Source organism: Crassostrea angulata, chromosome 1, assembly GCF_025612915.1.
Source record: "Crassostrea angulata isolate pt1a10 chromosome 1, ASM2561291v2, whole genome shotgun sequence".
Lineage (NCBI taxonomy): Eukaryota > Metazoa > Mollusca > Bivalvia > Ostreida > Ostreidae > Magallana > Magallana angulata.
The window spans coordinates 41,635,663-41,661,243 of NC_069111.1; the positions used below are offsets into that span (position 1 = coordinate 41,635,663).

Genomic DNA, 25,581 nt, shown 5'->3' on the forward strand with positions numbered 1-25,581 from the left:
CTTCTTTAACAGTAATCCATGATTTCTCAATAAATTAAGTCAACCCTACCGCTGAAATACATGTAATCTATCTCCCACATTTAAGGGATAGTCTCTGGTAAATTGAAAATTAGGACTGTGGGGAATTTTAGCAAAGTCGTGGTACGTCCGGTGCGCGTTTGATCTGACCAGTAATCTAGGTCATTATCACCCGGGCCTGACGAAATACCCCCCTGCTAATGGGACACGGGTAATTATAAGTGGTCGTTAAACTGTTGGCCACTTTCCTCCCTATCTTGTCCGTGTGGTCCATCGGCGGCGAAATGTGAATAAAAGACATTGATGGAAGCGGACAAATAGCTCATGATAGCTTCCTCTTTGTTCCCGGCACCTGTAGATCAGAGCTGATTTTGCCGGGATAAAAGATCCCGGATGATGTGATGTAATAAACCATTTGTCAAAGTCACTATTGACCGTGCAGGAATAGGGAGCGAGCAGTTCCTTTCCACCTCCCCTTTAATTTTTTTTAAATTATTTGTTTAACGTTGAAAAAGAAAATTCTAAATCTTTATTCTTTAGCAAAATTGTCTTCATCATACATTATGTTGAAGTGGTTTTTGTTGTTTTCTTCTATGAATCAGAGAAAAAAAATAGAAAATGGATCAGAATGCTACTTATTTATTTATGTTTTAAAAAATGGTCTGTATTTTAATTCCGACACACGTACGAAGAAAAGAGGAAACACAAGTGGAATAAAGCTGATCCATTGCAATGCAGTAACAAGATTGATAGCGCTCAAACTATGTCATCAATATAAATCTGTCAGATATATGGTAGTCGGCTGTTTCAGTAGAATAGAATGTTTAATCTTTTAATTAGTAACTCGTAATTGCCCACTGCGCAAGGAGCTTCGCACCTCGGTGATGTTTGATTAAATCATTAGCACATTGGCTAGATAAGGAACGAATTTATGTCAATTGGTCACGGAGGGTTTCAAATCGGGCTCGAGATGTTCCCGATTCGCCAGGGAATATTTACCAAACCCTTGGCCTGAAAGTATGATGGGTACTTCAATAGACCGGCCGTTTGAAGCTGTGATAAAGAATTATAAGCGATTTTCTGCTATCGAGGAACTGCTATCTCCTTCATTCGGACGTAATGTTTATGACGGTCATTTCGCTTTGAACATTGATGCGCATACCATACCGAGAGACGTGATGCTGCGCATGACGTAATGACTTTCATTGCCTGATAATACACGAGTCTTTCATTTCTATTCGTTCTTGAAAGAGGAAAAAACACAATAAATACACAATAATTTAATCATAACAAAATATGTAACTTAAAGAAATTACAGTAAAGACGATTCTACATAGCAACACAAATCTATCAATGAAATATAATTTATCATGTATAGTAATACATTTTAATTTCAACATAAACTTGAAAAAAGTGTAAACATTTAACAGCGACAAGAATCCAACTACTCTGTAATCGAAAGAATAAAATCTTCAAAAAATAAGACATTTTGTTCGTACGTCCGAGTTGTCTTTCTTTTATTTAGAACATTGAACATAACCTTACCTTTTTGGATAATCAGAAATCAAATCAAATGTTGGATTGTAAATTTCCGTTAATTAGAATTATAAATTCAAGCATATAATGCAAGTAATCAACAATAAACATGTGATTGTTTATATAGTACATGTATAAGAGTGCGTATTTCAGTTTAACAGAAACTTTTATCGTGTACGCAGTTAAATGTTCATCATTTATATGTGACTAACTTCAAACTATCTGTCTGAGGAAACAAGCCTGCTACATGTATGAACCAGGTTTTCGCGACTATAAATACTAGAATTGAATTTATAAACATCGCTCAAATGCAACATCATGCACGAAATGCCAATTACTTCTATACGTACAATTTTATGGCGATAACAAGAATGGTATAAAAGTTTTCTATTTTTAAAGCTAGGTTTGTTTAGTTTTATCTGTGGTGAACATTAATTAAGAAGTTGACAACAGAAAATATATTCAGAAACTGAATAAATCTGTTTTAAATTATAAAAAAAAATTGTTTTCTTGATTTTTTTCCATTTAGAGACAATTTCAAAACAATTCATATAAGATGCATACGAGATACTTACACATTAGAATTACTGTAAATAAGAAACACATTACTAAATTACATTCACAAAATAAATAAAAAATCTGAAATCTTAATTAAAGGGACTTTGACACGATTTGAGCTCAAAATTTTCAAAATTTATTTTTTCAATTTTCATGTCTAGAATTGTTAATTTAGATGTTTTCAATGCTTTGACGTCAAATATCGAGTTACAAGCAAATTCCAGAGGTTAGAATTCTTTGTTTTGTAAACAAAGCTCGAGTCCTATTAATGTTTACATATTTGTTGTATTGGTATAAGTTTCAATCCAGTGTTATTAATTGTTGTGATAAAATTATTCATTAACCCATTGAATCAGTCTATCTTGTTTCCAAAAGTTATTTTGATAAAGAAATGGCAATTTCTTTACTTTACAGTATTTGTAAACAAATATAAGACTCGAGCTTTGTTTAAATAACAACGACTTCTTTTCTCTGTATCTCGCTTGTAACATGACTTTTAACATTCAAACTTTGGTGAATCATTCAAAATACAAAAGTAAACTATTTTTTTTTACATAGAAATCAAAAATAAAATGTTCATCTGAAATCGTGTCCAGGTCCCTTTAAAATCGCATTTTTTGAACATGTAAACCATACTAATTTACCCGAGATATGACTTTTGAATTTTTCTTATTTATTGAACATGAACATTTGAGGAACCATATGAAGATGAACACTGTTTCTAGTAATCTCCTAAGGAATAAAAAATTCCTCAAAAAAATTCCCTCACAAGATACCTTTAGAAACGGACAAAATTTCAACATTTTTCAAAAGTATAAAAGTTTGCTCTTTTTTTGTATTATTATTTGTCTTGCAGGATGAAAACAAATCCTGAATTTTGTTATGAAGAATACAAAGATTTTAACATATTAAAAATGTAATTTGAAATTTTGAAAAAAAACGAAGAAAAGTATACAATAAATCTATTGAAAACGTCAAACCGGTAATGCGGTCCTTAAATATTACCACACTATAAAAGAGGCATTAACGAGTATTTAAATGAGATCATTAACAAAATTAAGAAAGCTGTAAATATTATGAAATAATTTGGCAGAAGTCCATAATTACTATTTTTTAATATTTTTAGGCAATTACGGTCATAAATCTGGGACCAGTACGAGTTTTATTTGTGCTAGTCCTACCACGTCCTGGCGATTCTTAATCATTCATGCTCATTAACCTAATTTGTATATAAAACAATCTGTTTTTAATATCAATTCCCTGTTTAACCAAAGGATATAATAAATTTATATTGTTAATGAACACAGCGGTAAGACTTTTTTGTACTAACATTGATTCTAGGGTAATCTGGAAAGTGTCCTCCATACACATACATGTACTTCTCTCTGCCTCTTTAATAAATACATGTACTAGTAATCTGTAAATAACTATCGCGTGAAAAATTGTACCCAATTAGAATAGAAGAAAATTGTGTTATATATACATTTTACACACAAAAAAAGATCAGATGTTAAGACTTCACGTAAGTTTTACAAATTTCAAACCAAGATGCCTAGATACAACAGTTCTGTTTTACCAAACAATGTTGTTCTATTGTTACTGAGACTGTAAGGTAAAGACCTGTTCTCTATCCTTCCTCATTCTGCTTACTGAATAACTTTAGCGAATTCAAGAATTTCAAAATGGGAGCTTAGATGCAAAATTTGGGTTTCAAGAAATGGGTAAATTAATGATATTCTGTGTTGTGCTTTACCGAAAAACACAAATATTATATCCTATTACGATTCAGGTAAAAAAAAGTTTCCCAGCAGTTTGCCGTTTCTGCTCTATGATGGTGATTTGAAATGTATTAAAATGCGCGTATTATATTACCAGACAAAAAGAACAAATCATTTGTTAACGGATTTTTGAAAATACCTTTCGTCACTCTTAAAGTTGAATATACCTTTCATGCAGATGGGAAGTGAGTTCTTACTGCATATGAAGACTGTCAACTGAGTGTATTGTGCATATACTTCCGACAAAATGACGGATATGGCCAACGGGACTGGTCTTAAACAATCAAATGCAAACATAAATAAGTTCTACTTAATTAAGCAAACTATCATAAAAACGAACCAGCTGATATTGTGAAACATCTACAAAATCAAGTTTCCTTTCCTATTGTCTTTTACGAAAAAATAAGAGTATTGTTCAACAAATTTTGATTCCAAATTATCTACCGGTATTTTATGTTGTAAAGAACACTGTCTTGTAAATCATTCAAATAAAAACATAGGGAAGCTACGTTGTAACAGTATAGAATATTCCGCACTGAAAAATTACGATTTTTGACTATTATCACTTTGTCCTTTCAAGAATTTAGATCAGTATTGATTTAAATCTTTGTGATCCTAATTTTTGTAAAGGACAGCTTGCTACAAAAATGACATTAAGTCAAAGGATGAACACTTGCATGTTAAAACATACACATCATCGCTAGTGTCTTGATCATTGCTTTAGATTTTGAAGAGATTAAAAGATTGCAGACTTTGGTGCATGTACACTTTAGGAACACCATTTGCAACTCGTTATTCGTCAGTACAAAACAATTTGCCAAACTCATACATGTGTCTACTTATTAACTCATATCATGGACATATGAACAATAATTTTTTTAATTAGACACATTAAATGCTTTATTAATAGTATATATCTTGGGAAAAATGATGGGTATATGTGCAGTATATCAATTTGAACAACCATTTATTTTTATTTTTTAATTTGTTTCTAATGGCTTTTAAACAGGAATGCATATCGAGGATTTATGATACAGTAATGCACAATGTCAAGAAATATAATAAATATCAAGGTTTTTCCAAATTACTAGGGCCATAATCACTGGAACGCATCTATTCTTGGTAATGGAATTATTATTTGTGCACCTACAGTGTGTTTCGAAATCAAAATAATTGATTACGTAGTTTATATTTTAAAAGAATTTAAACTGTTCCAGGATACTTTCTATCAAATGAATCCAAAAAATTTCTTTCATAAGGTAGGTAAATTCTATTTATAAAAATCTTGAATTGCTAAGCTTGTCTGGAGATAATGGATCTCTAGATGCTACTTTGTAAGAATTTAGGTCAAACGTGTGTGCCGAGCCAGAGAAAATGGAAACTTACGAGAAAGGAAATTTTCCAAAATGACTTCATCCGAGTATTTTGTTAAAACTTGTTATAATTATGAAGATTTGGATAGCATCAAGTTAAAAGTTTGGCAGTTTGTACCTAAAACACGATAAACATGGTTGAATTACATATATAGTGCTGATTTATCTAATTAAATTTTATATAAATTACTCTATATAAGACTTCGTATGCTAAAGTCATGAAAAACATTCCGATTTTTAATTTATATGACAAAGAATTTTTTTTTGCAAAATGACTTATCCAATTGAGCAAGTGCAGTCGTAACAAAATGTTCATGATAAGGTATTCCTCAACAGAGACTGAACATGTCGCTGTGCCTGTAGTCTTTTCCCATTATTATTTCTGTTCAAAATACGGCTTATTATCAAATTGTTGAGGAAATAAAAAGATCTTATGTAACAAGATAGTTATGACGTTTTAACGAGTTACTTAACATATAAAAACGACTTTTATTTAGCATTTCGTAATCGCGAAGCAAGTTATAGTAAATTTGTAGGTAAGAGGTATTCAAGATTCAAGATATCGACGGATTTAAAACGTGGATAGATTCTTATAATCTTACAGAGTTCAGCAATGTTAACTTAAGGTCACTTGTTAATATTTCGTAAAAAAAAAAAAGGGGGGGGGCAACAAGAACAAAATGCACATAATAACTAATATTGCCCACGACCTTCTAAAAATTTAGGGATAATTTCATGCATTAAAAACTTTTAAAAATTGAAACGTATCTAATGCCCAAATGATGTCCCACTTTACTGTCTGAGGTGATTTGAAAATAGAATCAAATAAACATTCCGATTATTAATTTATACGACAAAAGAATTTTTTTTTGCAAAATGACTTATCCAATTGAGCAAGTGCAGTCGTAACAAAATGTTCATGGTAAGGTTTTCCTCAACAGAGACTGAACATGTCGCTGTGCCTGTAGTCTTTTCCCATTATTATTTCTGTTCAAAATACGGCTTATTATCAAATTGTTGAGGAAATAAAAAGATCTTATGTAACAAGATAGTTATGACGTTTTAACGAGTTACTAAACATATAAAAACGACTTTTATTTAGGATTTCGTAATCGCGAAGCAAGTTATAGTAAATTTGTAGGTAAGAGGTATTCAAGATTCAAGATATCGACGGATTTAAAACGTGGATAGATCCTTATAATCTTACAGAGTTCAGCAATGTTAACTTAAGGTCACTTGTTAATATTTCGTAAAAAAAAAAGGGGGGGGGGGCAACAAGAACAAAATGCACATAATAACTAATATTGCCCACGACCTTCTAAAAATTTAGGGATAATTTCATGCATTAAAAACTTTTAAAAATTGAAACGTATCTAATGCCCAAATGATGTCCCACTTTACTGTCTGAGGTGATGTGAAAATAGAATCAAATAAACATTCCGATTATTGATTTATACGACAAAAGAATTTTTTTTTGCAAAATGACTTATCCAATTGAGCAAGTGCAGTCGTAACAAAATGTTCATGGTAAGGTTTTCCTCAACAGAGACTGAACATGTCGCTGTGCCTGTAGTCTTTTCCCATTATTATTTCTGTTCAAAATACGGCTTATTATCAAATTGTTGAGGAAATAAAAAGATCTTATGTAACAAGATAGTTATGACGTTTTAAGGAGTTACTTAACATATAAAAACGACTTTTATTTAGCATTTCGTAATCGCGAAGCAAGTTATAGTAAATTCGTAGGTAAGAGGTATTCAAGATACCGACGGATTTAAAACGTGGATAGGTCCTTATAATCATACCACTTGTTAATATTTCGTAAAAAAAAGGGGGGGGGCAACAAGAACAAAATGCACATAATAACTAATATTGCTCACGACCTTCTCAAAATTTTGGGATAATTTCATGCATTAAAAACTTTTAAAAATTGAAACGTATCTAATGCCCAAATGATGTCCCACTCTACTGTCTGAGGTGATGTGAATATAGAATCAAATAAAGCCAAACGACATCTGGTTTTTTACAGCTTGGCGCCAATGTCAGTTTCTTCGGCTTATACTGTAGAAATCTTAATTTAACACCAGAAAAGACAATTAATACAATTAAGTTTTGAATTTTTTATCAAATAATCCCCGAATTCAAAATAATGACAAGAGAACAGATTAAAGATTGGCCTTGACAAGTCTCCACCGGTTCTTTGTCACCCACAAAAATTAAAGAGCATTTATTATGTGTCAGAATTTTAAGATTCATGCATATTTGTTAGGCGATTATTATAAATTTGGGTATAAATAGGATTTAAAGAGTTTCCATTTCAGAGAACAAAGTGGTGGTTGATGGCGAATGCTAATTGGACTTGTTTCAAAGGAATAAAAAAAAAATCGAAAATGAAAAGAAAATGTTCAAATCATTATTCAATGATGATATACAGGTATCATCCATCACAAGCAAAAAATCGAATATTGAAGTGATGTTCATGCCTTTATGATGGACAAAATGGCGTGTTAGGGTATCCAAGAATCAAATTTTTCTATGAACAAATTTAAACGAAATATGTTTTATGATTTACGCTCTTTATATTCCCTTAACCAAATTGTAAGGTCAGTAATCATTTATTATCTGCCTGTAAAACGTATCCTTTGTTTTTAAAAATGTCCTGTACGGTACATAATGATAATTTTCATACATTTTTATCCATAGCAATTTTGCATGTTTTAGCCGACATCTCATCTTAGATTATTTTTCTATATTTTATGTGCAGAAAATTTTGTAATTTCAACTAAGGGCCATGGACATGAAAATGTTACCACATGTACCATAATCTTAGCATATTTACATACAGAATTTCAATGAATGATATTTTCCTTGTATTTTTTTTTCCTTGTCTATCATACACGTGACTTCTAAACTCACTTTCCTTTTTCTGTAAATTCCTTTTTATAGAGCTGTTTTAAGTAACAAAACAAATTGCTCTACATGGAATAGATGTGCATGGTTAATATACCTTGTCCTGCCGTCACCAAAATTTTCAAATCACTCAACTCAATCCTCAACTAAAATCCTTAGGAAAAAAGTGCATGGAGTTGAGGTCAAAACTCAGATTTGAGGCTGAATATTGACTTACGGAAAATTGATGACGGTGGGACCCGACTTGTTTATATATCTTGGTTATCTTTATGTCCTGTGTCACACTAACAGGCTTTGGTGGACAAATTGACCAAGTTTCGAAGTTTTGAGTTGGCAAGATCTTGATTCTTAGCATGTTTTTTTAAAATGAATCATTATCAATTAATGAAAAATGAATTTATTTACAACATATAATTAAAAGTCCTTTGAAAATAAGGAGTATATATATATATATACCATGTGAAGAGATTTTGGTTACAAATTGGCTTACAGACGGTCTTATTCTTATAATGAAATAGTATATATTGTAAAGGCAGCAAAAACTTTTAAGTTTTACCTAAATGTTATTCAGTGAAGAAAAAAAGTGTTTTCAACTTTTAATCTAAACAGAAATAGGAATATATTTTTAAAATATAACAATATTAATTACTTTCAATTCAAAGGTACAACATTTTTATTTTACATGTATAAATTAAACGTTAATAATTCTGGTTTTATTATCAAGATGTAAATTTTGCAAAAATGCAAAATTAATTATAAGGAACAAATTTGATTAAAATTGTTTTCTTATTTAAATCTTCTCACTATAACTTTTGAAATGATGGAAAGAGATGTTAATTGTAAAACATTAACCAATAAAATACGAAACTGTAATCCTTGTCTTAATTGGAGACTAATTTAACAATTGTGTGGGATTATTTGATACTACTTAAGCATACGCAAATGATTTCATTTCAATTTTGAATTACAAATGAGTATTCTAGTGAATTACAGATGTCAAATTCTCTGAAGGTTATGTCGTTGAGGACGTCATCATCTCACGCCCTGGCGTTTATTTCATCACATCAAAACACGTCTAAATTGCTTCTCTCACCTTAATGAAGAACTTCATCATGATTTTGTGTCTTGATGACGTCCCTCGAAAGATGACGTAAATGTTCACGGTAATGTTGAACATAAATTTTATTACAGTGTGTTGTAACCTACCTTCTGTATAAACATTTTATACACTAATGTATGCATACATCCTTTCATACCTTAAGACCAGCTTTTATATCCAAGCTACATGTGTAGTTCTTCACAACAATAATTTGTTTCTTTTGGTCAGAGTGCGCCATGTCATAAATTCTCAGAAAGATTAAACCGTTTAAGATTCCACTAGTCTATTGATCTCTTTAACTTAATGTACAACAAATATGCATTTTCTTGTTGATTATCTATAACTCATACAAGATCAAAAATACGTAAATTGGAAGGGCATCGCCGTTACACAGAGAGATTTACGTTGACAAGACTGGAAACATTAAAACAAGAAAAATGTCTACTTTTTAAAAATACGTAATTTGACAACAGTACTTATACATGTACATGTAGGTGAAAAACTCTTGAAGAACTTTGCTTGAAGCAGCCAATGAGTTGCAATTTTCAGGTGGGAACTTCATTGTTAAATTTAAATCAACTATTCAAAAGACACAAAAAGTCATTGATTTTTAACTTTTTGTATTCAAACTCTGTTTAGGGAAAGCTTTAAAAAGCTGCCATTGAAGGATAATTAATTAATGAAATCGTATAATTCTGTATAGAAATAAGGTTTTCTATGTATTCCATAATAAGAAATAACAATCCAGCGTTTTATTTTATAGTTTTTGAATATTTATCTTAAATAAAACAATCCAGTGTTTTAGTTTAGTCTTTGAATATTTATCGTAACAGTTAAAGTTGCATGGAAAAATATCATTTATCAAACAATATTACATTTGTTTTGTATATGCCGTTATTATTCTTTACGTAATTACTGATCTCCTCTACCAGAATTAAAAGAACATACAACCTTGAAAAGAGGTACCTTGAGGTAATGTTTAATGTATGAGACTCCAACGATTTATTCTAGAAATGTGATTCATATTTTTACAACATTTATTCTTTAATTATGTAAATTCCATATCCAATCATTATACGTGTAGCTTGAGTTTAATATTTCAAACAAACCAATTGATATATTATATCCTTTTTTAACATTTGAAAATAGATATATTTAGTCTTTGGAGCAGGAAATAACAAATATAGGGCTATATTTCTGAAATTAGTACGCAAAAAACATTATTTGAGTTATAGGCCACCCAAATTCATGATTATGTTATTTCTGAATTGTGACAAACCAAAGTTCGTCAAGCTATCTCAAAATTTTTATTGATATGCGAATGAACCTTGTATATGATGAATTATGTTCATTCAATTGCTTCATACGTGAAAAATACATCTGGTGAATTTTTCGCATGGTCTAATTATATATCTTTGAAAATAACAAATTTTTGTGTGTTTTTTTTTTATTTGACCGTTCTTGCCAATACATATCTCAAAATATATGATGCATAAGGCATATTATTTGCATTTACTGCATTTACTGTTAATCTAATAAATTCTGTTAAATAAAAAATACGCTGAACTTTTTGTGACCTCCATTACACAAACTTTAAAAACACGAGTATGTTATAACATTCTGCCAAAACATGTCATTTCATACTTCTTTCAAAAGTTGATAAATATACCTAAAAATATGATAATGTATCCGTATCATTTTTCTTATGAAAGTAAAACACCTGGTCATATTTAATTATGAAATTCCTAATCATAGTTATCAAGGGATTGGTCGCGTATGATGATGTCAATGATAAAGAAATTAAACACAGCTTTTATTATTTGCATTTTCTCATGAAAATTTATTCTTACCGCTGTTGTTTTTGCTTGCATATTTTTTCGATTTGTTATAATAATCTCAGTTTATTATTCATTTGTTCTATATAATCGTATTTTACTTGTACTTTGTGTACTTTTGATTCTGTACACACACCCAAAGCAATTACGTCATTTTTAAAATAATTTAATAACACAAATCTCGATTAGTTGAAAGGAACGAAATAAGATCAAATCATTATCTTGGAGTTTAACAGTCAGTTAGCATTCAAGGACTTACAAACAAATGACAACAAAAATGTTTAATCAATAAATGTAAAAGCTGAAATTCAAACGTAATATTTTTAAAACATATCTGATTATGATTACAAAATCAGTTTGTGGAGGTTTCCTTTTGTTTATATTTTTTGCATTCTTCGCAGCTGTTACACGTTGTTTGTTGTTATTTTTTTTAGCTTTTCGTTCATACTCTATTAACAAAACTGAATTATTTGAAAATCAAGTCAAAACTTAAAATTGTTCGCATTTGTCGAGTTACGTATATGCATTAGCTTGAAATATTTATTGTAAACCATGCACAGGAGAAAATATCGAAGGAAATTGTTGCTAAGATGGACAAAAATGAAGGAAATAGTTGCAAAAGGTGGGTAATATACGTAGGAAATGGTTGCAAAAGATGGAAAATAACGAAAGTAATTGTTACAAAAGGTGGCCAAGTTCGATGGAAATTGTTGCAAAAAGTGGAAGGAACAAAAGAAATTGATGCAAAAGGTGGGCAATAACGAGGGAAATTGATGCAAAAGGTGGAAAATAACGAAAGATATTGTTGCAAAATGTGGAACATAACGAAAGTAATTGTAGCAAAGCTGGACAAAATCGATGAAAATTGTTGCAAAGGGTGGAAAATAACGAAGGAAATTGATGCAAAAGGTGGGGGTTAACAAAGGAAATAGATGAAAATGAAGGAAAATAACGAAAGTATTTGTTGCAAAAGGTTGGCAATAACGATGAAATTGATGCAAAAGGTAGCTGCAGAAGTGGATTATGCCAATGAGAGCACATTACAAACATAAACAATGAAGTAATTAATCTTATCCCTGACAAGCTTGTTGTAGAATGAATCATTGTGAGAATGTAAATAGAATGCACAGAGCTGTGTTTCATTGTCTTGTCATCCGTCAAGTCACGTTAGAAGTGATAATAACCTTCAATGCTAATTATTGAATAATGAGAAGCATTTGTGTTTGAAACAAGACGTAAAATTATGTTAATATTAATCAAGACTCGATGTCAGAGTTTGAAAGGTGAAAATAATTGTTCCCTCAATGAAGCTTCTAAAATATGTTTGGATGACCACAAGTGTTGTTCGACATGATATGATAATGATTTTAGGGAGTGGGAATACTTTTAATTATACAGAAGAAAATCGTTTGACTAATTAATTGTGCATGACCTAAATAACAATTTTCGAAAATATCAACTTTTTTGCAAAAGTCAAGATGATATAATTTTAACGAATCTAACACAGTTTGACTACTATGATTTGTGAAATTCCTGACATTTGGTTTTGGCGAAATTAAAATCAGAATTGTGGATAACTTCATTTAATTTAGTAATTTTAAACTAATATGCATGCTTTTTAATAACATATGCAAATGCATATAGTACAGTACAGCTACACCCGCTTACCTCTGCGTTATATGTTTCTGCAAAGAACATTATAATTTCACCTTTCATTAGCATCTATGTTAAACTAATATGACTGGAGACATACATATAGATTTAAAAAAAACCGCGAAGAAAACATTTTTGTAAACATTCTCATTGAAATATTATTTAAAATGTTGATAAGAAAAAAAATAAAAATTTCAACAAACCAAATTAAAACACAAACTTTAAAAAAGGAAAAAGATTATCGAAATAAGCGGGACAGTATCCTCACATTTTCAAAAATTACCGGTTTATGCTTGTTTGCTAAACTTTTCCAGTGGTGTGGAGGATTCCTATTGCTGTTTCGGAGCTGTCCATCTCCTACAAGTACCATAAATGAACATATCATACAGGTGCAATAATAGATTCATGGACAAGAGACTTTACAAACGACACCATTCTTTTGTTACTGATTCATTCACGACCTTGTACAAACACGAAAAACACCATCATCTTTGCTAAGAAGTAGATATTCAAATTCATAAGTAAACGATTGGAGTTTTGATATTCAGACGGCTTTGTGGTGCTGAGATTCTATTTCTTTGACAGTTCTATGCCGCCAATTTTAATAGATAATTCGATTAAAGTTTAACGGTAAAGGTGGGACTCCAAGATGGGATAGACAAGTCAGTTTGTGTCAAAATTTATTTTAAAAACTTACCTTGAAATGGAGTGAAAAAGAATACCTGTCACTTAAAATAATATTAATATTTACATACGACCCACATTTTGCTAAGATCAAAGCATGGAGATAGAGTGCTTCAAATAGGCTTTTGGACAATTGATATTAAAACAATCATATGCAGAATTTGACGGTTTCTGAATTAGTATCTATATGTTTATCTGAATTTTGGACAACCTGATGAAAACAAAATATGTCAGTCTGAACTTGAAATACTGCATTGTGTAAAGACAAACTCCTACTTTGGCATTCTTATAAACTGTTCTGTAACAAAGATCACTTTTTTGATTTAAGGAAAGCCTTCAGTTTAAAGAAAACTATTTTTTAAAAAGTGAGGCACTTTATTGGGGAAGGTTTCGGATTGTAATCACCCACAGTTTTTAGAAGTTTCAATAATCAATTCACTTGGATAAATAGATTTAGTATTGCATTTTTGTATGCAAAGACTTAAATGAAATGCAATAGCAATTTTTTTAATAGAATCTATTTAAACTGTACGTGAATTTTTACGTGAAATACTATATCCTTTTTCGATCAAATCAAGAAATATGCAAATCTTAAATGTACATCAACATTGTTCAGAATAAAAACTATGATCCAGTAAGAATATAATATTACTACTTATCTTGTATTTTAAATTCTACACCGATCATACCAGATTATTTATGTTGAAACAACTTTCCAACAAATTGAAAGCAGTCATTTTTATTTTCCAAATGGAATATCAGAAACCTGCAGACTGTGCATGAGAAATTCCTTGTTCTGTTGCACTGATCAGGCCCCGGGGCCATATAACTTAGACGACTCAGTCTCACTTTTACAAGAGAAACATATAGTGGAAAAGTGAGACTGAGATCGAAAGTGAACTCGTCTAACTTTTATGGCCAAGGGCCTGAACATTGTTTGACGCCACAATGATGCAAAGTATTTGCGGACAAGACGGCAGTCACATTGGTAATAGTGGTAAACTAGTGAAACAATTAGCCGTTTAAATCAAAACTAAGATGGGGTGGGGAAATATGGAGACTCATTGTCAAAGATGGGGCTGTGCCTCATCGCTAGCCAGCTTCTCTGATTGAATCACCATTTCTTAAAAAAAAAAAAAACAAGCCAACAATATTGCCTGCATCGACTTATACATTTTGCCAAAGGTAAAATCTGATTTTAAACTGGTGACATTCATAATTTTAATGAGGAAATTCAACCAAATTCATCAATTTATTGCATACTTTAAAAATGTAAGGCAAAAGGTGATTGTAAAGTGATGTTTGATTTTCAGTTGTTATGTTTGAATTAGAAATTCATTTTGTAAAGAAATCTTTTGATTGTAAGGTAACATTTCTGCAATGGACAGATGTTACTAAAAATTGTACAGAAAAGGTGTTAAGGTTTTACAAATTATTTTTTTTAAATTAATACATCTTTGCATATACTTATTAACGGTTCGTGAAATGGGAAATAAATATTTCAAATATGGACGTTTAAAATATTTTTTTTAAAAGATTTGCAATTTTGCATATAACAAACTCCCAACATTTTTCAGAATTCATTTTAATGAGAAGATAAAACCTTGGACGCAGTGTGAAAGTCATATCACTAAGAAAGTATTTTATTCAACAACATTATAAATTAATTGAGACACACGATCGTGCTTATAAATGGCATATCGACCACAAATGCCGATTTTTGCAGAGGTTAGCATTTGTTACATTGTTGATAAAATAATCATACATGCACATAAACACATTTTTTTAAATGTAATAAGTGCTTTTTTCAGGTATATTTTACGTTTTACATCGGACTTCATAGATTGTATTTTGAGAGTTATTATTTCCGTGATATACTTTATATAACTGAAAAAAGGCGTTCCCTATGAGCTTGAGCCATGTATGTACTATTGTAAAATATGTTTAAAACAATAAAATACATGTACGTGCAAATTCATCGCCCTTTTCATTGCTTTGTATGCCAAACATAGTAAAGGGAGCATATTTATTTAATTTATAAAATGCTTTTCGAACACTTGCACACACTTGCTTCGTTTCCGAATCGGAAAATCTACGCTTCTGTTAAAGTGTCCTGACTTGAGCTAATAATACAGTGTATACACATTTTAGTTAAGACACTGCACATTTAATATGCAAAATATTTATGAAGTATGCGTATAAGTGTATCTTTTTTGTTAAAACGTCAAAATTGCTTTCCTTCAGCAGTAACTTATAAGCCAGTAAAGCAATTACATTGTAATAATATTAAAACGCTTAGTTTGTTATTTTACTTATACTCTCCTGAAAATATATTAATTGAATTTTATCTAATTAATTCTTTGATTTATGCTACATGTCATTTTTGCAAGAGTTAAAGCAAATGTTGGAGAGGGGTTTTTTCTCTAGACACAAAAATCATCTTCTAAGGCAATTATTTCCATAAAGCGGCCATGCAACGATAAAAATGTACCTCCATGGCTCTTAGTCCAACCACCACAAAAAAGGAATTCAATAAACAGACAACAGATCAAGACAGCTTATCATTCTTCTCCGCTTTGTTGACTCCATCATGGTACAATGATGTTAATTTCAAAGTGCTTGACCTTCCTCCGACCACAAGCTCGCCGCTTAATTACAAATGGTCATACCTGGAGAAACCTTGACACTTTTCCCAAGTCCTCTTATTTGATAATGTGTTTTATGTGCGCTTTAGCTATGCAAGGGTCTTTCATTTTTCGTGGGCATAAATACGTGTGCTCTATTTATGATAAGGCTTAGATTGATGTTGGCTGAAAGATGACCCCTCGGTAGAACAATGGAGCTTTAATTACCTATAAATCTGCACCTGTAGGAAGGATTTGACTCTTTTACAGTGCATTTTTTTTAAAGATTTGGTCATGTTGTCATTAAAAGTAGTAAAACCGAAATACATCTTAAAATCAGATATTTTCTTCATCAATCATCACACAAGACAATATAGAATCTTATATGCAATATTATGGTTCAAAAACATCATCGAAAGCCGACGGCTAGTCTCGCATACACATACGCTCACAGTATTAAGCGTATGCGACATTAGTGCTGGGTTTAAAGTAAACTACGACGATTAGTTTAACTACCGTAATACTTTACCAGAGTGTATTTATTTTTGATATAGGAGATGTGTCTGAAATAAAGCACAAATTAACGTTGATCATGCTTATTTTCACACAAACAATAAAATGTTGTGAAAGAGTTTCATCGCGTTACATTTTGTAAACAGTATGATGAGGATAATGGAAATTGAACTCACGACCCTTCTGGTAGGAACACACATTATTATAATAACACATTTATTTATCGTCGAAGCTTTTCATGTTGCCTTAATTTGTGAAAACTGATTTGTGATTTTAAATATTTTGCAGAGCTTTACCGGTAGTTACTTTAATTGGACATGTTGTGTAATATTTTCCCTTAATCTAAGACAAAACTGCGACTTTCATATATTACATCCTGTTTTGTTTTGCAATAAGAGTAGAATAGCATTTTACTGGTTATTTTGAAATGAAACTTAGAAAATAAATCTCAAGGTTTCGTTACGGACATTTCGGCCCGTGCCGTGAAAGCTACAGGTATATCTGAAAAGAGACACACTTTAAAGTAATTAGCAAATAATAAAAATGACATAAACCTCGTGCAAGATATTTTTGCAATAATGTCACATTTTTAATTCATTTATGACATAAAGATAATTAAAGTACTTCTATATCTGGAAGACATTTGTAGGACAAATGGAAGCACTTTGATATTTTAATTGCGCTGAATTTATTTTGCTTGGAGGTAGAAATATTTGGATATATATTTAAATTTTATTCATACAATGAACCAAACATTCAAAATACTGCTACAAAATTACTTTTTTTACACAGATAATCTTACTAGATCTGAGAAAAGTTATCAATTTTTTTTTAAGTTGAAAACGCCAACTCAAAATTTTTCTCTATTTTTAGTTTTTGAAGTATTTTTGATGAAATAACAAGCACTATGACAGTTTATCGCCTCATACCGGGATTGACATGAATGAAACATTATCGATTGAGGAATGACAGAATATAAATATCGATCGACTTATCGATGCTAGAAGTCTAGATATCTGCGCAAATAATTTGGACACAATGAAATATACATGAAAAATTTACCAAATAAGTTAAAGATGAATGACGATTTACATATAGGACCCTGGAAATCCTTATTTGCTATTTACTATTTCAAAGCTTTGCTTATATAGGCTTTAATAAGTTCAAGTCTTCCATTTGCACACTAATGAACGCTTCTTTTTTTAATGGAACCTGTGTCAAAAATAATGATTTCAAATAATTTTTACGACGTAGTTAATTAATAATGAAACGTATTTTTATCAAAAAGTACATAGATATATATTTCATTGAAAAAAGACGATGATGATCAAGCACCGAATCAACCTGGATCAATTCGTACCAAGCTCCGACCGGAAGCGAAGCACGAAGTACGCAAAGTTGAACAATAAATGTGACACGTGAACATATGTCAAACAAGGGGAGGTGACTAGGGAACAAATTTGAAAAATGAGGCTCACTTTGTAGTGGGGCTTTTAAAGCAGTCGTTTTATTTAGATAACTTGTAAAAGAACAAATTCATCAGGTGCTTCTGATTTGTCCTGTCCGTGTTTGCTGTCAGAGAACTAATTTTTCACTTATTTTTCACGATCGGAATTGAAGAAGGAAAATGAAACTTTCAGATAACGATACAAAGGCTGTTCACCTCTAACCTGCACCGTTGGTATATCGATGCAAACATTTGGTCGCGTTTTATTTCAGTCAAACACCTGAAACCCAGCGTGACCAAGATATAGAAATATCAGAGATACGAAGTGACTTTTAATTGAAGCATAACCATTTCACAAAAACAACAAGTGCGAAACTATTTCTTGCATTTTCAAAACCAGCACCTGTTTGATCGATATAATAGCAACTATTCAACCGTTTAAACTTTCATATCTGGGTATTGGCCAGCTGCAATGAAACACCAACATAAGCTTCACAGCGTTCTACTTCAGTTAAGCTCTGGTGCTGTATATTCTTGACATAATTAATTCAACTGAAATACCAACTTTGCGTATTTACCTATATTATAGTATCACAATATAAAGAAAATTGAAGCAGCCAATCTTATTTATCCAAACGGAAGGCGCCTTAAATTTGATGGACTTAAAAATTAATAATTATGCACATGTAATGAGTAGTTGTGGTACCTTAAGTCATATGCAATTTAGTCAGTTTTCTAAATTAAAGAAAATATGTTAAGTACGATGAAAATTTCACCTAAATTAGATAAAAGATTTGAGTCATGCTTAAGAAGTATTTTTGTTTAATAATCAGGGAACGGCGACTTTTGCTAAGGCACATGTTCGAAGTTTTATGCAATATCATAGCGGTTAATACATATTTTCAATATGAAAATTTGATGTTAGTTGATTAGAATAATATTTGGATTGTTATCTAGACCCACCGTCACCAAGTTGACCCTCAACCTTAAGTCCGAGTTTTGACATCAAAGCTAGTGTTACACTTTTGCCTTTTTATACACACTCAGAGAGGATTGAATGGAGTGATTGGAAACTTTTAGTGCGTTTCTCGTGGTTTTAGAAATTGCTACTTCTTTGTTACTTCTTTGTTAATTTTTTATTTTCAATTTTGTGTTGGAGTTTTGTATTTTACACAGCAACGTGGTTTTGAATAATCATCTAAAGAATCATCGATGGCTGTACATGTAACATGTTTAATTACTCTAAGGATTGAGGGAGGTCAATGAATATTTTTTTACTACAATATTTCATTATCATATACACATGTATTTTCTCGAGAATACAATGTCATCAATATGAAGCAATGTATATTTCATGTGTACAACATTTATATGTAAACTGATTTTACAAGGTTTAGCATACAATATTATTGACAACAAAAATGCACACATTTACTAGCAGCGATAATTCGTTCAAAATTTGTTTCCATTAAAAGTCACAAATACATTGGGACTGGTTCCGTCAAACTCAGACTCAATCAAAATAAAATGTTTAAGTTTGACAAAAGAAACATGATATCATGAATACTTACACAACTTGTTTCAAATATACAAATATCAAAAGGTATGAGCAAATGCATAAAGTTCAGTAGCCGCTCCCAGCTCCCAGGTCTCCCATTATGGCGTGATCTTTTGAAGACCTTGGAGAAACATAATCACTCAATGGCAGCGTGCTAAGTTTTTTCTTTGAGTCGGGTTCAGAAAGAGCTGAATGCGGGTATGTTTTATGTTCATTCTTTGAGTTCGTCTCAGGATGAGCAAACTCTGAATATCCGCTGTCCTTTATAGCTGCGTTCTCTCTGGTTTCGGAGTCTGTATTTATAGCTTCCTCTGACATTTTACTTTTCTTGTCGAGAATTGTAAACCCTAGTGAATCAAATTTCAGTTTTGGACTAGAGTTTCTTTCTCGATCTTTCTCAAAGTTTAATGTTCTCGGATGACTTGATCTATAATACACGATTCCCAAAACCAGAAGGAAAACAATCAAGTCTAGTCCAAGGACCACACCCACCCCGATCCCGATTCCTTCTGTAAAACTCGAGGAACAATCACAAGAACTGTCATCTGTAGGAAAAATTCAGGAAAGTATGAAATCTACACAAACTCAAAATATCTTCACGTATATCATTACATTTTTATTAGTTTGTTATAACTGATACATTGCCATAAGCAGGTCACCGAGGATATTTTTAAAAAAAATGTATTATCATTATAGAATTGACGAAGAACACTTGATTGTATACAAAAGATAATTGAAAAAGAAATGTTTTACCCATTTTGTTAATCACTTCTCTCCATCTATATATTTGCAAAGCGGAAGTAAGTTCAGCCTTCACATTTCAAGCTGTAAACATTTTTCATGGCGAGGTAACTTGAGACTTACATTTTTTCTGTTGAAGAATCCTATTTCATACCCGAAGCAAAATAACTAAAATTCAAATGTGGGACACCTCGACCATTATCAAAGTGAAAGTGAAACCGACTGACATTAACACACAGATCAAAACTGAAAAGATGATATTGAGAGTTACGTATATATGTTTAATGTTGATTATTAAAGCACTTTCATGTATGTTTAACATTCTTAATAAAATTATTCTTTTGGAAATGCAACACAAGGTTATGGGGATATTAAAATGAATTCCATCTCAACAACAACATTCTTCTGGCCACGTGTCCTGGTCATTTAGTACCGGACAACGCGATTTATAGCCAGATCAAAGTAGACGTGAATATTATCCACTTCAAAGACACCCAATTACTGACACAATCACAAATCCCAAGGCATGCTGGGAGTAATATTGGAGAGAATGCAAATCGTTAATGTCCACCCTTTCTTCTGACATTAAGGGGTATTTTTTGAATTAATGAAATATTTTCAGATCATTAACCCTTTCTTTATCCCGTTCTATTTCTCAGGTGCATATTTCTCATATATCTTTTATAAGGTTCGTTAAGAGAAGATGATAAAGAATTCAGAAAAGAGAGGAAAAAAAGAAAGATTAGCTAGTTCTCTAAAATTTAAATTACTTGATTATGAAAACTAATTTCTTTGACAGGGTAATGGAATATTAAAATATTTTTTAAAGAAAAGTCATACCCACAAATTAAAACTTGTTTATATTATATATAACCTGAATACAAAATAACATACATGTACACACAACGCTCCTTATATTATTAGATGATTTGCCGGAATCAAAATTGATTAAAATAATTAATTACTAGTAAGTAAAATATGCAGCGTTATACACCTGTTGTATGCAGGAAACAAAAAGCAATGAAAAATTGTTGTGGTTTTTAATCTGAGTTAATAAGATTCTGTCCTATGGATTATCTTTCTATTTAATGCTTTTTTCAAGTACATGTCAAAATTCTGTAATAAAACCAAATAGAAACGAATTAATTATCCGATGGGGAAACTGATAAAGGCAAATTAATGTATACCTGCCGAAAAGTGCAAGGAACTGCTCTCGTTAATTTAAAGCTGCTTTGAATATTTAAGTGTGCGTTTCGGACACAAACTATCACCTACGGCTTTTTCTTTTTCAATAAATAATTGAAAGTCTGTGATAAAAATAACAATAAAAAATCTAATATCCTGACAGATCCGTCCTATATATTTTTCAATAAACTATAGAATTTAAAAATTTATCTTGCAAATACAATACAATACAAAATTGATTAGTCCTTTTTCATGTGTTAAAATTTATTTGCAAAAAAAAGAATATTGCTGTTTGAGGTCTGTATTTTATAATTTTGAAAAATATATTACATTATAATGTTAAGCATTTGGTCCTATTGATGTATAGTAGAGAATTTTTTCTATGAAACATTGATTGGCAATCAAACAAGCAATTTGAGAGCATTACTAAAGTAATGCGTGTCCTCTACCGGTACCCTCTATTGTTGATTTATGTGCTAAAAAGGTTTCGATAAAAGTTGATGAACGAAAACAAAGAGTTGTTTGAAATATTTTCTTCGTCATAATTCGATCAGTCCTTATAAAACTCAAATTTCATCTGTCGTTTCTTATCATGAAGATACACAACAAATTTTAAAATCAGTTTATCAAACCAGAACAAAAAAAGTCTCGAAAACAAAATTGGGTGTTACCGGTAGGGGACTAATATAGAAGTGAAAAAGAAAGAATGCTAATCATTTTGTTTTAAAGTGAACTGCAGATATTTCTAGGATTTTTGTACGGGGTGTGGATTATTATAAACAATAATGAAATATGATTTCATTTTATTTTTAAATTTTGTGCAAATCTAGTTGTATATAGAATTTGGAAATAAAATAACAAACTAAATGGCAGTTTAAGATAAAATCTGCAATTCAGATGACTATGTAAGATTTTGCAAATTGCTTTACTTGACAAAATAGTATGCAGTGAATAATCATAAAAACTAAGATATTAGAAATGTTTTTCCTGGTTATTATGATGATAATGACAATTTCTTGAGTTAGTACAGATAATGAGGACCAGTTTTTTGGAATTTGTAACAGACTTCGTGATTTGTTCTTCTAAAATATGTATTTATTCCTTCAAAGCTGATGCCATTGGTCCTTATGAAAATCTCAGTGAATCTAGCCGCACAGCAATATAATGTTTTCAAGATTACAGTACTGTTTAGTAATTCTACACTGGTCTTTCGATTCGTAGTTAACATCGATTTAAATTTGTAAATTTCCCTTACATTGTACTGGGTTTCAATATATACCTGTATGTTTATATGAACACATTATTTGTATTTTATTTCTTAACATCCATCCACTTTAGGTTTGTCTATTTAAAATCTTTTCCTCATTCTTTTTGGCTTCTATGTTTGTTAAAACTATCACTTGCCAACTATAATCAACTCCAATACATGATTAACATTTTACTTTCTCATGATTTCTTAGGCCTTTTCATCTATTATGCCATAGCCAACAATATAAAAAATTCCTCCAGCCAATTCCTCACTGCAATAAAATATATATGTATATGCTGCCCTGTTAATGCTAATAAATTTTAACATGAATCAAATTATTTACACCTCTGGATGTTTTTGGTGAAAGGGTGAAAACATTGTATAGTAGTGGTTGGATATCATTGTATCCAATCAAAGTATCACAGATAAAATCTTTTAAAGTAATTGTGTGTGTGTGGGGGGGGGGGGGGGGGGGTTCTAATATGAAATATTCCCCAGGGATACAATACAAGTATTTGAATCAATTCAAACAATTTATAAAACTGATTAAAAATTATTATATGTATATTAAATTTTTAGGCGATGAAATGCATATATGCATGTATTCATCACCTTTATTTGTGAATATATTCAAAATGAGTATTTACTTTTATACATAACTGTCTGAATGTTTCGGACATTGAACATTTGTCAAGTTTACCAATAGAATTTTACATATCTTTGACGAACAATTTGCATTTCATATTTATTCCCTATCTGATAAAACATGGCCGATGAAAGAGGTGGTTTTGCTAGATTTGCGTTATAATTATTTCCCCTATCATATATTCTGCAACAAAAATCAGAAAATTCTGACATCGTATTAATCAAAAAATTAACAAATCCCCTCTTCCTTTTTCCAATCTTAATTAATCTTCATATAAATACTGTTTAAAACAGAACCATCATCCTGTCATTTTATACTCACGTCTCATTATATCCTTTCAAAAACTTCTAATTATGTTAATAAATTTCAACCTTCATTTGATTTATATGTATATCAGATTTTATTTTTTTACGGATTTTGAAGATGATCTTCTTATGCATCCAATAGCATTGAAAGAGAGTATCTATTTTACATACGTCATCACTTGTCACGACTTCTGCCACAATTTTGTACTCTTGTTCTAATAGTAGCTGTATTCAGAAGAGGTCTTCTGCTGCAAAATATTAATATTTCACATTTGTACCGATTACTCTATCGTTTTTATGAAACATTTGCTACAATTAATTATAATTTTCTTCTTTATTGCTCAGTTTTAAATTTCAATTTTAACGAAATATGTTTCAACATTTCAGCTTTCAGAAACAATTTGTTTTTCATAATTGACATACATTTCCTTATTATATGAATTCTGAAAATCATTTGGGAGGGGCATTGTAATGCTCCAATATTTAATCTTTACATAATCTCCGACGAATTAATTTAAAATCTTTTTAATTACAGTGCTACTCTACCATACATGTATAAGTAATACGAATTGGTGAACTTGTACTAGTATATTTGTTGCGATGTTTCATAATAATTGCATCCATTACTCTGACTGGTAATGCTGTGAACCCTAGAGCTTCTCTAATTTATAACATGTCAAACGTTTTAATAATATTTGACCTTTTTTTGTATATTTTATATAATTGTGTTGTACAACTTGTACTGTATAGTTTTCCATCTGAACTGTATGATTTCCATTTGTATGATTTTCCATTTGTATTATATGACTTTCATTTGTATTGTGGTATTTTGTATTGTATCGTATGAATTGTTTGTTATGATTTAATATGTTTAAAGGCTATCATTAGTGTAATATTTCACCAATGTAATGTAATAATAAATACCCTTTTACCACAGCATAGCCTGTATCAGCCCTCGACTAATATCATCCCTGAGGCCTTCGGCCCTCGGGCTGATATTGGAATCTCAGTCTGATACAAGATGTGATATGGAAAAGGGTATGTATTATTCTCTGTATAGATCTAGGTTATCAATGATGTTCTCTGGAATGTAATACAAAATACCATTGCATGATCTTAGCTATTTCCCTAGGAAATTGTATTTGTGTGGACTCCAAGTTTCTGTGGGAAATGAAAAAAAAAGCCAATTAGCATATGCTTTATGCAATGTAAAATATATGTTTATTAAATTGACTTAAGAACCCCTTTATACATTCTACAACGATTTTAGGGTAGGTAGTTCTATTACCTTCTAATTGGTGTAAAAGATATACAGAGTTTGTCGTAATTTGCAACCAAATCTGAACATAAGATTGGGCCAAGCTAAAGAATCTGAAAACTTGTTTTACTCACATTACCCCACGTAAGTAAGTAATTGAACACGACAATTATTAATCCGTAATTCTTGGTATTAAAAAAATGTTTGTATCAAAATGGTTTGTTTTGGATGTTGTAAAAAAAAAAAGAAATAAACCCAAGGGTTTACAGTATTGTACACTTTTATTTAATAAAATTTCTTTCGAAAATCAGTATTGTATAGCGATTGAATGTCATTATTTTCTTTTTAATATTTTCTAGGTTGATTAATAACTTAAAAGAGGGAGACAGTATGATCAAAAGTGGATATTTAATTAAGAAATTGTCCCTCATATACCATATTTGAATGTTTAGGAAACTGCATCTTAGATGGGTGTAAATTGGTACCATACTTACCAAGCAGTGTGTCCTTGAAAGGATATACAACACGCCATGATTGTGCAGGGACTGATCAGTCTTCGATCACTTCAAGTGATCGGTCCCAAATGCATTTAAAGTTGTCATCATTGTTGT

The 25,581-nt window shown here is 30.9% G+C and overlaps 1 protein-coding gene across 1 annotated transcript; it reads right to left on the reverse strand.

Annotated features, from left to right (window-relative positions):
• Nucleotides 1-19,169: 19,169 nt before the first annotated feature.
• LOC128157350 (uncharacterized) lies at nucleotides 19,170-20,517 on the reverse strand. The gene is made up of 2 exons (XM_052819851.1): nucleotides 20,340-20,517; nucleotides 19,170-20,131 (listed from the first exon to the last, which is right to left on the reverse strand). Exons 1-2 carry the CDS (start codon nucleotides 20,341-20,343, stop codon nucleotides 19,653-19,655), a joined length of 483 nt encoding a protein of 160 aa, XP_052675811.1. The 5' UTR covers nucleotides 20,344-20,517; the 3' UTR covers nucleotides 19,170-19,652.
• Between the last annotated feature and the right edge of the window lie 5,064 nt (nucleotides 20,518-25,581).